Raw genomic sequence first — 16,047 nt, 5'->3', positions numbered from 1 at the left:
CTCCACCCTTTTCCGGGCGAGAACCATGCACTCGGACTTGGAGGTGCTGATTCTCATTCCGGTTGCTTCACACTCGGCTGCGAACCAATCAGGACCACATGATCTGCAAAAAGCAGAGACCTGATTCCGCGGCCACCAAACCGGAACCCCTCAACGCCTTGACTGCGCCTACAAATTCTGTCCATAAAGTTATGAACAGAATCGGTGACAAAGGACAGCCTTGGCGGAGTCCAACCCACACTGGAAACGTGTCCGACTTACTGCCGGCAATGCAGACCAAGCTCTGACACTGATCATACAGGGAGCGGACTGCCACAATAAGACAGTCCAATATCCCATACTCTTTGAGCACTCCCTACAGGACTTCCCGAGGGACACGGTGGAATGCCTTTATCTAGTCCACAATGCACATGTAGACTGGTTTGGCAAACTCCCATGCATCCTCAAGAACCCTGCCGAGAGTATAAAGCTGGTCTACAGTTCCACGACCAGGACGAAAACCACACTGTTCCTCCTGAATCTGAGGTTCGACTATCCGGCGTAGCCTCCTCTCCAGTACACCTGAATAAACCTACCGGGAAGGCTGAGGAGTGTGATCCCACGATAGTTGGAACACACCCTCCGGTCCCCCTTCTTAAAGAGAGGAACCACCACCCCGGTCTGCCAATCCAGAGATACCGCCCCCGATGTCCACGTGATGCTGCAGAGTCTTGTCAACCGAGAGAGCCCCACAGCATCTAGAGCCTTAAGGAACTCCGAGCAGATCTCATCCACCCCTTGGGCTTTGCCGCCGAGGAGCTTTTTAACTACCTCAGCAACCTCAGCCCCAGAAATAGGAGAGCCCACCACAGATTCCCCAGGCACTGCTTCCTCATAGGAACACAAGTTGGTGGGATTGAGGAGGTCTTCGAAGTATTCCCTCCACCGATCCACAACATCCGCAGTCGAAGTCAGCAGAAGACCATCCACACCATACACGGTGTTGACAGTGCACTGCTTCCCCTTCCTGAAGCGGGGGATGGTGGTCCGGAATCGCTTCGAAGCCGTCCAGAAGTCGTTTTCCATGGCCTCCCTGAACTCCTCCCATGTCCAAGTTTTTGCCTTCGCGACCGCTAAAGCTGCACACCGCTTGGCCCGTCAGTACCCGTCCCCTGCCTCCGGAGTCTTATGAGCCAAAAGAACCCGATAGAGCTCCTTCTTCAGCTTGACGGCATCCCTCACTGCTGGTGTCCACCAACGGGTTCTGGGATTACCGCGACGACAGGCACCAACAACCTTGTGGCCACAGTTCCAATCACCCGCCTCGACAATAGAGGTGCGGAACATGGTCCATATGGACTCAATGTCCCGCACCTCCCTCGTGACATGTTCAAAGTTCTTCCTCTCTGAGCTGCAACCATATCATGCTAGAGGAGTCTGCGTGTCCCAATGATCCCAGGAGCTATGTTGTCAGGGGGCTTCAATGCCCCCTGGTAGGGTCTCCCAAGACAAACATGTCCTAGGTGAGGGATCAGACAAAGAGCAGCTCAAAGACTGCTATGGAACTACAACATAATGGACTCAGATTTCCCTCGCCCGGACGCGGGTCACTGGGGCCCCACTCTGGAGCCAGGCCCGGAGTTTGGGCACGATGGCGAGTGCCTGGTGGCCGGGCCTTTCCCCATGGGGCCCGGCCGGGCACAGCCCGAAGAGGCAACGTGGGTCATCCCTCCAAAGAGCTCACCACTCAAAGGAGGGGCCATAGAGGTCGGGTGCATTGTGAGCTGGGCGGCAGGCGGAGGCAAAGCACTTGGCGGTCCGATCTTCGGCTACATAAGCTAGCTCTTGAGATGTGGAACGTCACCTTACTGGGGGTGAAGGAGCCTGAGCTAGGGCTGGGCGATAAAACAATAACAATATATATCGCGATAGACATGTGATCGATATCAATAGAAAATGGGGTCGATAGAACGTTCGATAATTTCACTGAGTTCTGTTAGAAAAAAATAGTAAGAAACGCAGAGCCGGAACCGCACGGCATTCTGGGGTGTGTAGGCAGAGGAAGGGCTTTAGCATTCTGGGAAATGCTAACAGGAAAAAAATTAAGCAACGATTGATTGATACTTTTATTAGTAGATTGCACAGTTCAGTACATATTCCGTACAATTGACCACTAAATGGTAACACCCGAATAAGTTTTTCAACTTGTTTAAGTCGGGGTCCACGTTAATCAACGAAACGGGAATATGAGTGCGGCAGCACGAGAGGAAATTGTAAATAAAAAAGGAAACGTCACGTCACCGGTTTGGCAGTATTTTGGATTTTTTAAGTCCGATACGAATCAGAGTAATACTGTCTGCAAACCTTGCAAGGTCGTCGCCCCGACCAAGTCTTGGAACACAACAAACTTATTTTACCACCTGAGCCGCTCTCACCCGCTGGAGTACAGCACAACATCAGCCGGTGCAAGTGGAACAGCACCGAAGCGGCAACAACAGACCACCATGGAGAGGTACTCGGCAGCAGTGCCATACGACACAAAATCAAAACGTTATAAAGAAATAACGGACGCAGTGGAGTATCAATTAGCGAAGGACATGCTACCGCTCAGCATAGTTGAGAAGTCTGGGTAAGCATTTATTTAATGTCAATATTTGCACATCGACCAGTATTTTCATTTATTTGACTGTTTTTCTTAATGCTGACCTCGTTCTAAAGGTTAAAGGTTAAAGGTTATATTTAAAATAAAAGTATTTAAATTCAGCCTTTTTTCTCCTGGTCTTTATTTAGAATAGTTTTTTGGTTTTTTTATCAATAATTATCGATATCGACTGATATGAAACACTTATATCGTGATACATTTTTTAGTCATATTGCCCAGCCCTAGCCCGAGCTAGTGCGTGAGGTGGAGAAGTTCCGGCTGGATATAGTCGGGCTCTGGAACCAGTTCTCTCGAGTGGGACTGGACTCTCTTCCACTCTGGCGTTGCCGGCAGTGAGAGGCGACGGGCTGGGGTGGCAATTCTCGTTGCCCCCCGGCTCAAAGCCTGCATGTTGGAGTTCAACCCAATGGACGAGAGGGTAGCTTCCCTCCGCCTTACGCACCAAACAGCAGTTCAGAGTACCCACCCTTTTTGGGTACACTCGAGGGAGTACTGGAAAGTGCTCCCCCGGGTGATTCCCTTGTCTTACTGGGGGACTTCAACGCTCATGTTGGCAACGACAGTGAAACCTGGAGAGATGTGATTGGGAAGAATGGCCGCCCAGATCTAAACCCGAGTGGTGTTTTGTTATTGGACTTTTGTGCTCGTCACGGATTGTCCATAACAAACACCATGTTCAAACATAAGGGTGTCCATATGTGCACTTGGCACCAGGACACCCTAGGCCGCAGTTCCACGATCGACGTTGTAGTTGTGTAATCGGATGTGCGGCCTCATGTTTTGGACACTCGGGTGAAGAGAGGGGCGGAGCTTTCTACCGATCATCATTGTGAGTTGGCTGCGATGGTGGGGGAGGATGCTGGACAGACCTGGCAGGCCCAAGCGCATTGTGAGGGTCTGCTGGGAACGTCTGGCAGAATCTCCAGTCAGAGAGAGTTTCAATTCCTACCTCCGGAAGCACATAATAGTTATTTTGAATACTCAACAGATTTTGATTTAAAAATCTCTGCTAAGGACCTTTATTATATATTTAATCCGATGTGTTTTTTCCTTCAGGCAGTCCCAGGTGCAGATCATCTTGATTCAGTGTACAATATCAGCCCAGAACAAACAGTGTGGTAGTTTTGCATCTTGTTAACCAAGTAAAATGGTAAAGTATTCATTTAGTTTGGTTTTCAAGTCTGGCAAATGAGTAAATGCCTTACCCAGAGCACATATAACGGTCAGAGAAAAACACTGGCGGCTTATTTTGGAACAGGTGCACCTGCACAAATCCATTCTGTCAGTCAAAGTGCGATGGCATTAACATCATGTTTCTCTGACAGCATATGCACCATTGGGAGATTGGTATGCCCTGTCAGGACACCCTGGTACAAGAAAACAATATACAATTTGGCCAAATCAGTTTTCTTACAACTGATCCAGTTGCATCAAAACATACTGTCTGGTGAGTTTTCCTTATGAAGGTCTTGCATTTGTGTTTGTCTCCAGCAGTGACAGAAAAAAACTACTACCACTGTAAGGTGAACTATATCATAACAGCTGCAAGGAATAAATATCATTTTATCACCGAATTCCAAATCATTCTTTTACTGTTTTTGTCTGTGCAGGGTGGCCAAACTGTGCATAATAGTTGGCTCTGGATCAACAAAGTCCATTGGCTTTTGTGACTAGGGCCGGTTCTAGGCAGATCTTTTATGAGGGGGCAGTCAGAAATGTGAAGGGGGCATCATATATACACGCTGCTCCATCGTGCTCCAGCCCATTTTTTCTGTGCAGTAGTAACATTGCTTTCTTTCTTGAATTTAGTTTGTTAGCTATGTGTCTAACAGGAACATGGAGAAGTGGATTGCCTCTACTTTCAGACCTGTATAACTTGGGTGTACCGTCTGAAGACTAAGCTCCTGCTGTATAACTCTTAAGGTCACTGAGTAATACAAATCCTGACCACATTAGGGAGACGATCCCTCAGGGTGTGGGGGGGGGCACGGGACTAAAAAAATAAATGTAAAATTATCCTTTATCTATATTTTTAATCGATCATCACAAGATTTATCTTAAACTTGATGGCCTAATTGTTAAATTGAAACAGTTATTATTTTAGAAACTGAAAAAAACTGTAGTCCTTTGAATAACATAAAAACCTTTTATTCAAACTACAGTTTGGCCCAATCCAAATGTTCACCGTACTCACTACGACGAGCCCTCAACCACTACCATTACTGGAAATGAAGAAACAAGGGGTGGAGCCTTGTACCTTTTCTAGGAATTGGGACACCACTTGCTACGTCACTGTATAGTTTACGTTTGGGCATGTAAACATAGTTATGTTTGCACTTACGTCACACCGTAAAAACAAAGATCGTTTTTTTATAGTTCATCATGCTTCCGTTGATGGATAAACGAATAACTACATGCAAAAGAAGCCGCCATCGATAACTGTTGTCTCTTGTGAATTTTTTGAAGGTATGTAACGTTAATGTTTTCACATTCACAAGCTGTTCAACAGTATTATAGCCTAACGTTAGCTAGTGTGGCTAGCAGGCTAACATAACAAACTGACGTGTAATATGTTATATAACTTATGCAGAAATTAGGGAACTTTTCTCGCCCTCCCTGGGCAAGTCAGCATCTGAAACCCCCCGCTCTAAAGGGCTAAATTCAGACCCCCTACCCCTTGTTATGCCTACTACCCCTATATGCAAAGAATAATTGGGAGACCACTACCCTCCCTGGTAGGGCTGCACATTTTTAATCGAATTTTACTCGTGATCACAAGTTTGGTCGTTACGATTAAATGTGATCGCTGGCGATATTAACATTTAAAAAGCAGGCTCTGCTGCATATCAATTCAAGTAATTTACCAGCAACATTCAGTCAACCACCAGGGGTGACCAAAATACTGTGTAGACTCGTGAGCAAAGTAAGAGTGACAGTGTGAGTGACAGTTGATAAGCCGCCGCATGTAACTCCCGAAAATATTTGGAAAAATAAATGCATTATTACATTAGCGCCCTCCTCACCCATAGAGTGACCCACATTTTAACGCCAGAACAAGTCCGCATGCCTCATCATTCCCTAGGCATCTCCCCCTTCATTCCCGCGTACAAACCAACAAACGCCACAACAAGTTACAAGGCAAAGCTATGTTGCTGTGCACATTTAAACAAATGATTTAGTTGTGGCGAAAGGTTAAGCATTAAAAACACTTCCCTTCTTTCCTCAACCACCATCGTTTGTCCGCGACGTACAGCTAATAATCCAAATAGAGATATGTTTGCTCACAGAGCGGTTCGGCGGTGCAAAACCCCGACATGCAGACTATCGTAAGATCAACCGTGCACTGACGGACCCCATAGTTTTTGCATGTTTTACTAATTTATACAGAGAAACTTCTATACTAATTTTTATGCTACGCCTCTGGCAAAACAAGTATGCATGTGTGTTGTGAAACTGAGTTAGGATGCATCCCTTCATTGTGATTTGTTTGAGTGGGGTAGACCCGGAGGCAGCAAATACAGATAGATACCTTTAACTTACAGTTGTATAGATGTCCCAATCGATGGCTCGTCTACTGATGTCATCATATAGTGTCAAGAATAAAATGTGTCATCACTTTTTCCAAGGTATCCACAATTCACGATGTAGAATAGGTTAAATAAACAAATTGTTGTTTTGGCGCCTTCTGTGAGAAATTCTACTTCCTCATGTAACAAGGAAAAGCATCTGATTGGCTCTCCTTCGTAGCTAACCTCCACTCTCTGTCATATGTACGCTATTAAAAAACTTATCCCACCCATCTACAAAACGAAATTAAATAGGATTAGATTTTGTTTCTGACACCTGGGGATAGGTTAATTGGCAACACTAAATTGGCCCTAGTGTGTGAATGTGAGTGTGAATGTTGTCTGTCTATCTGTGTTGGCCCTGCGATGAGATGGCGACTTGTCCAGGGTGTACCCTGCCTTCCGCCCGATTGTAGCTGAGATAGGCGCCAGCGCCCCCCGCGACCCCGAAAAGGGAATAAGCGGTAGAAAATGGATGGATGGATGGACAACACTTTCGTCTCGTTTTTGTCTGTGCGGAACCTGACACAAGAGAGGAACAGAGATGAGGCAATATTATATTAAAGTGTGTCCTGTCCCTTTTTTAGCAAATGTCCCCGCTTGTGCCGCTCATTAATAACATGAATCCAGATTGTACATGGTTTCCTTTTTTTTGCTTGATATCGTTCGTCTTTTTTATTTAACTTTTTTTCCGGATGAACTCAATCCATTTTTTTAAATAGCTCGTCAAGCTGAAATCACTCAATAACAAAAAACAAAGACAAATGCCTCTTTGTCTGATATAAATACAGGGAGTTCTGAAGGTGGAAAAAAGTTACCAACCTTAAGGTCGTCCAGCGAACGTGCCAGGCTAAGACGTTTGGAAGAGCGCCGTTTGGAAGCACGCAGGATGCCTATACCCCAAAATCTGGAGACCTGTCAGGAAAATCAAATGCATAGAAAATATATAAATCACTCCGCTGCCAAAATCACCCCAACCACAAATACAATATACCTTACATTTACTTTCTTCAATTAACAATCAACTATAATTGTGATATCTAGCAATCTTTTTCATATTATAATTTAATAACAAGAAAACATTTTAAAATTAAAATAATAACAAAAGAATAAAATACATTGTGTTAAAATTGTCACTAATGTTAAGACTGGATCATTTGCGTCTCATGGTGCACACTGTACAGAATATAAATGTAAACTTTATAAAAATAAAAATTACTAGAAAATGTATTATGTTTACAAGTCTAATTACTATAACTGAGGGAGAAGGTAAAGATAAGTTGGAACTTAATTTGAATATACATCTACAGTATTAAAACATTCGTGTTAAACAACATGCAATTGGTTATTGATGGAATAATTTTGTTTCGTTTCGTTTTAATTGTGCATTATTGTTATTTTATTCTTAGTGTCGTAAATAGAATAGTGCTACTATCAGAATATAATCTATATTGCACTTCCAACAGTTCAATGCAATGGTCACTTTCATGCCAATATAATTTCATTAGTGTTACTGTTTTCTCTTGCTTGCAATCACATTTTTTACAATAATCAATAAAGCTACATTTGATTTATGTTTAACTAATGAAACATCCTACTATATTTTCAACATTATAGCAAAAATTAAATGTTTTCTGCTTCTCTTATTTTAGTTTTTCGAAAATAGGGTTCATTTCATAATGCACCAAATTGTTACATTGTATTCCAAAAAAGTGCAGCACCTGTTGTTTAGGTAAAATAAAGTCGATATTACGGTGACGGCGTGGCGCAGTGGGAGAGTACCCGTGCGCAACCCGAGGGTCCCTGGTTCAATCCCCACTTAGAACCAACCTCGTCACGTCCGTTGTGTCCTGAGCAAGACACTTCACCCTTGCTCCTGATAGGTGCTAGTTAGCGCCTTGCATGGCAGCTCCCTCCATCAGTGTGTTAATGTGTGTGTGGATGGGTAAATGTGGAAGTAGTGTCAAAGCGCTTTGAGTACCTTGAAGGTAGCAAAGCGCTATACAAGTACAACCCAATATTACACAATAACTAAACAAAAGCCAAAGCTACCATCTACTACTCATTTAAATATTTTCATTTTCATCATCAAATTTCACCTGTGTCCAGAAACTGAATTTGTGAACATTAATAAAAAACACAAAAAACATGATTTTGTGAAAACTAAATATTCATCTAATCATTAGTATTGATCATAAACTGATACTATCCTTTGTATTTAAAAAAACACTGATTTATGGAACACTATCCCCTCCTTTAATAGCTGCTTTTTTTCAGCTGTAATGCGATTCCATCTAGATGTGTTAAAATTAACTAAGCACTAATTCTTCTGTTGTTTCAAGCAACTTAGTGTTAGTGTTTTCTTGTCACCTGTTGCTCTCGTGTGCAATGCGCCGCATTTTTATCTTCTTTTTCCAGTTCCCCCATTATAATAATACTTGTAAGAAATTAAGTTTCTTTGCGGAAAAAGCCTCCTCTCTGAGCTGCAACCTTATCGTGGTAGAGGAGTTTGCGTGTCCCAATGATCCTAGGAGCTATGTTGTCCGGGGGCATAAAGCCCCCTGGTAGGGTCTCCCAAGGCAAACAGGTTCTAGGTGAGGGATCAGACAAAGAGCAGCTCGAAGACCTTTATGAAGATGAAAAACCATGGACCCAGATCTCCCTCGCCCGGACGCGGGTCACCGGGGCCCCCCTCTGGAGCCAGGCCCGGAGGTGGGGCACGATGGCGAGCGCCTGGTGGCCGGGCCTGTTCCCATGGGGCCCGGCCGGGCACAGCCCGAAGAGGCAACGTGGGTCACCCCTCCAATGGGCTCACCACCCATAGCAGGGGCCATAGAGGTCGGGTGCATTGTGAGCTGGGCGACAGCCGAAGGCAGGGCACTTGGCGGTCCGATCCTCGGCTACAGAAGCTAGCTCTTGGGACGTGGAACGTCACGTCACTGGGGGGGAAGGAGCCTGAGCTAGTGCGCGAAGTCGAGAAATTCCGGCTGGATATAGTTGGACTCACTTCGACGCACAGCAAGGGCTCTGGAACCACTTCTCTCGAGAGGGATTGGACCCTCTTCCACTCTGGCGTTGCCGGCAGTGAGAGGCGACGGGCTGGGGTGGCAATTCTTGTTTCCCCCCGGCTCAAAGCCTGTACGTTGGAGTTCAACCCGGTGGACGAAAGGGTAGCCTCCCTCCGCCTTCGGGTGGGGGGACGGGTCCTGACTGTTGTTTGTGCTTATGCACCAAACAGCAGTTCAGAGTACCCACCCTTTTTGGGAACACTCGAGGGAGTACTGGAAAGTGCTCCCCCGGGTGATTCCCTTGTCCTACTGGGAGACTTCAACGCTCACGTTGGCAACGACAGTGAAACCTGGAGAGGCGTGATTGGGAAGAATGGCCGCCCGGATCTGAACCCGAGTGGTGTTTTGTTATTGGACTTTTGTGCTCGTCACAGTTTGTCGATAACAAACACCATGTTCAAACATAAGGGTGTCCATATGTGCACTTGGCACCAGGATACCCTAGGCCGCAGTTCCATGATCGACTTTGTAGTTGTGTCATCGGATTTCCGGCCTCATGTTTTGGACACTCGGGTGAAGAGAGGGGCGGAGCTTTCTACCGATCACCACCTGGTGGTGAGTTGGCTGCGATGGTGGGGGAGGATGCCGGACAGACCTGGGAGGTCCAAACGCATTGTGAGGGTCTGCTGGGAACGTCTGGCAGAGTCTCCTGTCAGACAAAGTTTCAATTCCCACCTCCGGAAGAACTTTGAACATGTCACGAGGGAGGTGCTGGACATTGAGTCCGAGTGGACCATGTTCCGCACCTCTATTGTCGAGGCGGCAGATCGGAGCTGTGGCCGCAAGGTAGTTGGTGCCTGTCGGGGCGGCAATCCTAAAACCCCTTGGTGGACACCAGCGGTGAGGGATGCCGTCAAGCTGAAGAAGGAGTCCTATCGGGTCCTTTTGGCTCATAGGACTCCGGAGGCAGTGGACAGGTACCGACAGGCCAAGCGGTGTGCAGCTTCAGCGGTCGTGGAGGCAAAAACTCGGACATGGGAAGAGTTCGGGGAAGCCATGGAAAACGACTTCCGGACGGCTTCGAAGCGATTCTGGACCACCGCCCGCCGCCTCAGGAAGGGGAAGCAGTGCACTATCAACACCGTGTATGGTGCGGATGGTGTTCTGCTGACCTCGACTGCGGATGTTGTGGATAGGTGGAAGGAATACTTCGAAGACCTCCTCAATCCCACCAACACGTCTTCCTATGAGGAAGCAGTGCCTGGGGAATCTGTGGTGGACTCTCCTATTTCTGGGGCTGAGGTCGCTGAGGTAGTTAAAAAGCTCCTCGGTGGCAAGGCCCCAGGGGTGGACGAGATCCGCCCGGAGTTCCTTAAGGCTCTGGATGCTGTGGGGCTGTCTTGGTTGACAAGACTTTGCAGCATCGCGTGGACATCGGGGGCGGTACCTCTGGATTGGCAGACCGGGGTGGTGGTTCCTCTCTTTAAGAAGGGGGACCGGAGGGTGTGTTCCAACTATCGTGGGATCACACTCCTCAGCCTTCCCGGTAAGGTTTATTCAGGTGTACTGGAGAGGAGGCTACGTCGGATAGTCGAACCTCGGATTCAGGAGGAACAGTGTGGTTTTCGTCCTGGTCGTGGAACTGTGGACCAGCTCTATACTCTCGGCAGGGTTCTTGAGGGTGCATGGGAGTTTGCCCAACCAGTCTACATGTGCTTTGTGGACTTGGAGAAGGCATTCGACCGTGTCCCTCGGGAAGTCCTGTGGGGAGTGCTCAGAGAGTATGGGGTATCGGACTGTCTTATTGTGGCGGTCCGTTCCCTGTACGATCAGTGCCAGAGCTTGGTTCGCATTGCCGGCAGTAAGTCGAACACATTTCCAGTGAGGGTTGGACTCCGCCAAGGCTGTCCTTTGTCACCGATTCTGTTCATAATTTTTATGGACAGAATTTCTAGGCGCAGTCAAGGCGTTGTGGGGTTCCGGTTTGGTAACCGCAGGATTAGGTCTCTGCTTTTTGCAGATGATGTGGTCCTGATGGCTTCATCTGACCGGGATCTTCAGCTCTCGCTGGATCGGTTCGCAGCCGAGTGTGAAGCGACCGGAATGAGAATCAGCACCTCCAAATCCGAGTCCATGGTTCTCGCCCGGAAAAGGGTGGAGTGCCATCTCCGGGTTGGGGAGGAGACCCTGCCCCAAGTGGAGGAGTTCAAGTACCTAGGAGTCTTGTTCACGAGTGAGGGAAGAGTGGATCGTGAGATCGACAGGCGGATCGGTGCGGCGTCTTCAGTAATGCGGACGTTGTACCGATCCGTTGTGGTGAAGAAGGAGCTGAGCCGGAAGGCAAAGCTCTCAATTTACCGGTCGATCTACGTTCCCATCCTCACCTATGGTCATGAGCTTTGGGTCATGACCGAAAGGATAAGATCACGGGTACAAGCGGCCGAAATGAATTTCCTCCGCCGTGTGGCGGGGCTCTCCTTTAGAGATAGGGTGAGAAGCTCTGCCATCCCATCCGGGAGGAACTCAAAGTAAAGCCGCTGCTCCTCCACATCGAGAGGAGCCAGATGAGGTGGTTCGGGCATCTGGTCAGGATGCCACCCGAACGCCTCCCTAGGGAGGTGTTTAGGGCACGTCCAACCGGTAGGAGGCCACGGGGAAGACCCAGGACACGTTGGGAAGACTATGTCTCCCGGCTGGCCTGGGAACGCCTCGGGATCCCCCAGGAAGAGCTAGACGAAGTGGCTGGGGAGAGGGAAGTCTGGGTTTCCCTGCTTAGGCTGTTGCCCCCGCGACCCGACCTCGGATAAGCGGAAGATGATGGATGGATGGATGGATGGATGGATGGATGCGGAAAAAGCATGAAAGGGGCCGCACCACACAAACACAGTTAGCATTAGCTGCTAGCCCCGTCTGTCAACAGAAGGAGTAAGCTGCAAGGTATGAAGTGAAGTGAAGTGTGAAGTGAATTATATTTATATAGCGCTTTTTGTCAAGTGACTCAAAGCGCTTTACATAGTGACACCCAATATCTAAGTTACATTTAAACCAGTGTGGGTGGTACTGGGAGCAGGTGGGTAAAGTGTCTTGCCCGAGGACACAACGGCAGTAACTAGGATGGCACAAGCGGGAATCGAACCTGCAACCCTCAAGTTGCTGGCACGGCCACTCTACCAACCGAGCTATGCCGCCCCAAGTGCCTGAGAGCACACAAGTGCCTGTTTTTTGTGAACCCTATTTGAAAGGTACACATATATCAAAATCGCAGATCATGTACTTTTCCAAAGAAAATGGCTAATCCGTGGTCAATCAAATGGAACAGCACTAGCCGGATATTTTTCGTTGTGCGCCGCCATCTTTTCTCAACGCATCGACTCGAGGCATGTAACATCAAGGTATGTAATGTCAAGGTACGTAACATCAACATACGTTACACAGTGTGCAAATTTTGACATTCAAACCTTAAAATTACAATCCTAATATTCTTATGTTTTGTCTCGAACAAAATTATGTAATTATTCTCAAGTGTAATGTTTTAAAAACTGCAGCAAATTTAGTTTAGTTAAATGGAAGGCACAACTTGTTGCTAGCGAGGCAGTGTTAGTTATATATTTTTCTTTTCTGCATATTGCAACTCACATTTTTGATATCTTTGCGTTCTTTCTCTCTCTGCTCCAGAAACTTTTTGGTCCATTCCTCTTTCGGGGCCTGCATCAGCATCTCGGCCGAGCAGTATCTGCTTGGGATCTGGTTCGTGGAAATTGGCTGGTTCTGAGTGCCACTTGATAACCAGTTGTTGTTGCATGTCACCCAAGGTTCTAAATCTGATGTGTGCCACTTGGGCTTAGAGAACCACCGCTGGCTTCCCCTCAGAGGGAGAGGCGGTGGAGGAGGTGGTGGCTTAAACTGGAACTTGAGCCTCGGTGGGGGGCCTCCGTACAAGTTAGCAAGAGAATCGGGGCCAGGTAGCGACTCTGAAAGGGAGCTGCCGCTGTTGTGAGTTCTGTCGCCATTATGGCAGAGGATTGTTGGGGTGTCGTCTTCAGGATTGTCCCATGGACAGGTCGGGAGGAGGATCCCGAGGTGGTTTCGGATTACCGAAGGAAAATCCCTCTCTTCAGGGGGTGAGTTGCTGCCTATGCCGCTAATCCCGCTGTCTCCACTGCTACCTTGTCTCCCGATTTCTTTGGCTTGCTGCTGAGCCTCCAAGAACAGTTTGGCTCTTAGTCTCTTCACAGCGTCTCCCATGTCACTGTAGAGGACGGTTACAAACTTAAGGACATCTGGTGGGGCCTGGGGGAACTCCAGGCAACTAAAGGTGTCTGGATCAGGAGTGCAGTTCAAACCAAAGCGTGCCGCGATTCCTATATGCTCCTCATGGTTCCCCAGGTCTGGATCCATGAAGAAAACATGGCAGGAGGCCCTTAAGGGACCATTATGAGGGACGCTACCGCTGAAAATGTGCGCCGTCGTGACCAAACAAAAAAAACGAGGGTCCTCGGCACACACGGCTCCCAAGACTAGGTTTTCTGTGGGAAAGGCAGCCAGAACAGCGCCAACGTCATCGCAAAGTCGAATGCAGTCAAACGTGATCCTCATCATCACCAGGGTATGGGTGTCCTGCTCGGTGCCCAACTGGCGTATTCGCTCTCGGATGGCTTTCAGGCAATCGTCCTCAGATTCAGTTGTGTTTAGAATCAATTCCGTCGAGCTCAGGTAGCCCACCACTAGATTCATGTTTAAAACGCACCAGTGTGGGTTGGGTTTCTCTGTAAAATCTGAGTCCAAGTCATTTGTTCGTTTCACAACCCTCCACTGATTGGACCACTGCGACATAGCCGGTTCCGACAGGGGTCTCGGCTTACAAGCTGGAGTACGGTGTAATTTGTCAGAGTTGCTCGGATCATGCGAGACGGTACGGAAAACGTTTTGGAAAAAACCTTTCTCGGGGCTTGTTACGAAATTGTCATCGCTAAGGATAGGGTTTCCAATGACCCGTCCATCGGCGTGGACGATCAATTGCAAAGGTCCAGCACAGCTACCTATTAGCTGCACCACAGTCTCGTGTAGAGCAGTGGAAACGTCTGCCCCGTTGATAACCATGATGCGATCGCCTTGTTTGAGTCCCACCACACCCGCAGGGCTTCCCTCTAGGATGCTGCTCAGCACACACGGCTGCTGTCCTGTAACAGTGAATCCGTAGCCCGCTCGACCACGGATGATCTCAATGCTTCTCAGCTCGCCGGCTGTACTTAAATCTAGACGCCGCTTAGCGCCCTCCAGTTGTCCCTGGATCTTCATTGTTGCCAGAAAATCGTTTACTGGTTTTTCCAACACTACTGTGTTATTGTCGTCATCCTGCAGGTAACACAAAGAGACAAGGAAAATTAAAACACTACTTCTATATTTACCACACTTTCTTCTGGTTCTTAAACTTCTTTCGCCAAGTAACTCCTCAGAAAAAACTTGGCTCTCAAAGTACCAACATAATGACCAATATTAAAATACAGTAATATAGTAAGACTAAATCAGGCTTACTTAACTAGCAGCCCACGGGCAACATCCGGCCAAAGCTTTTGATTTGGCCCACCAAACATCACCTAAATAGGCTTGATGAAATAATTCAAACTAAGTTGGTTCATGAATGCAGTACTGCCACCATAGTGAGGCAAACGTTTCACAATGAAGCAGCAGTAGGGTGCGTAGAAATAGACTACTCAAATAAATGCACAATCGACACTGAAAAAAATCTAAATAAATTGTGAAAATCTGACTTTAACAGCAACTGGACAACAAAGATGAATGTTCTGCCCAAGCCAGTGCTCGAGACATTGTGTTCTGTCGGACATTTTAAGTTGTGTGGTCCTCTGTGTTTTTAAAATTTAGATTTTTTATTTATTGTTTTAATTGGTTTTACCCTTTAAAATCGTTTTTAATCAAATTTATTTTTATATTGTTTTTATATTGGTTTAATTTTTTATTCAGTTATTTGTGGAACAAAGGATGATATTAGAATATTGTTTTTAATATTGTTGTGCAGCACTTTGGAAATATTTATGTTGTTTAAATGTGCTATACAAGAGGGAACATCAATCCTTAACAAATCTTCTGCAGCTTTTGTTTCTTCATGCTGTTAACTACCTGTCTCGCATCACATGCTGGAAACAAGTAGCAAGGGCAGAATAATGAATTTATTATCAGTGCAGTGTGAAAGCTGATGTGTTTACTTTGCACTAAATAAACACAGTCTCAAAGGAATAAAACCTGTGGAGGCACTTTCTGACGAAACATCCAAATTTTGATGTCCCACCCCTGAGACCTTGGGCTCTTGAAACTGCGGCCCTCTTGTTTGCCCCAGTCAGGGGGGGCAAACAATTGAAGTCCAAGCATAATGGGGAGATTCTTTCTAACAAAGACGAGCACTTCAAGATGCTCAGGTGTCAGCCTGCTCCTGTGTTCATCCATGATGAGTGCTAAAAAGCCTCTCACTCGCAAGAGTCATTAAATTGTCTTAAAACTTTACTACCACGCTTGACTTTATTGTGGCATGTTTTGCACTCCACCTCTTCATCTTTTTCGTTTTGTAGAATAAAATAATCCCACACAGCTGACATTTTTACCGTAACTTTTAATTCAAACGGCCGTCTGAACTGTTAGAACGCAGACCTGTGGATGTTTTGAAGGTGTTCTGGAAAATGCGGAACAGAGTTTAGGGAGCAGCAGAAGAGTGGAATGTATTATTTAAACACGGACCGGAAATTTTTTAAAAACTGGATCTGTATCGGCATTTTCCCCTGCCTTGCCGATACGCATTTTTGGGCAAATATCGGCGGCC

The 16,047-nt window shown here is 46.8% G+C and overlaps 1 protein-coding gene across 3 annotated transcripts in view; it reads right to left on the bottom strand.

Moving 5' to 3' along the window:
* The window catches only part of LOC133560849 (regulator of G-protein signaling 12-like), a 183,759-nt gene that overhangs the window by 156,924 nt on the left and 10,788 nt on the right, over positions 1–16,047 (bottom strand). For all 3 annotated transcript variants that reach the window (XM_061913838.1, XM_061913839.1, XM_061913837.1), the window contains exons 2-3: positions 12,852–14,570; positions 7,030–7,122 (exon numbers count right to left, since the gene is read on the bottom strand). In XM_061913838.1, coding sequence (XP_061769822.1) covers positions 7,030–7,122; positions 12,852–14,570 — 1,812 coding nt within the window. The remainder of the gene's footprint in view (positions 1–7,029; positions 7,123–12,851; positions 14,571–16,047) is intronic.

This window comes from Nerophis ophidion, linkage group LG10 (genome assembly GCF_033978795.1).
Source record: "Nerophis ophidion isolate RoL-2023_Sa linkage group LG10, RoL_Noph_v1.0, whole genome shotgun sequence".
Taxonomy (NCBI): domain Eukaryota; kingdom Metazoa; phylum Chordata; class Actinopteri; order Syngnathiformes; family Syngnathidae; genus Nerophis; species Nerophis ophidion.
The sequence above is the reverse complement of the archived record's forward strand: the minus strand, read 5'-3'. Positions and strand labels throughout refer to the sequence as shown.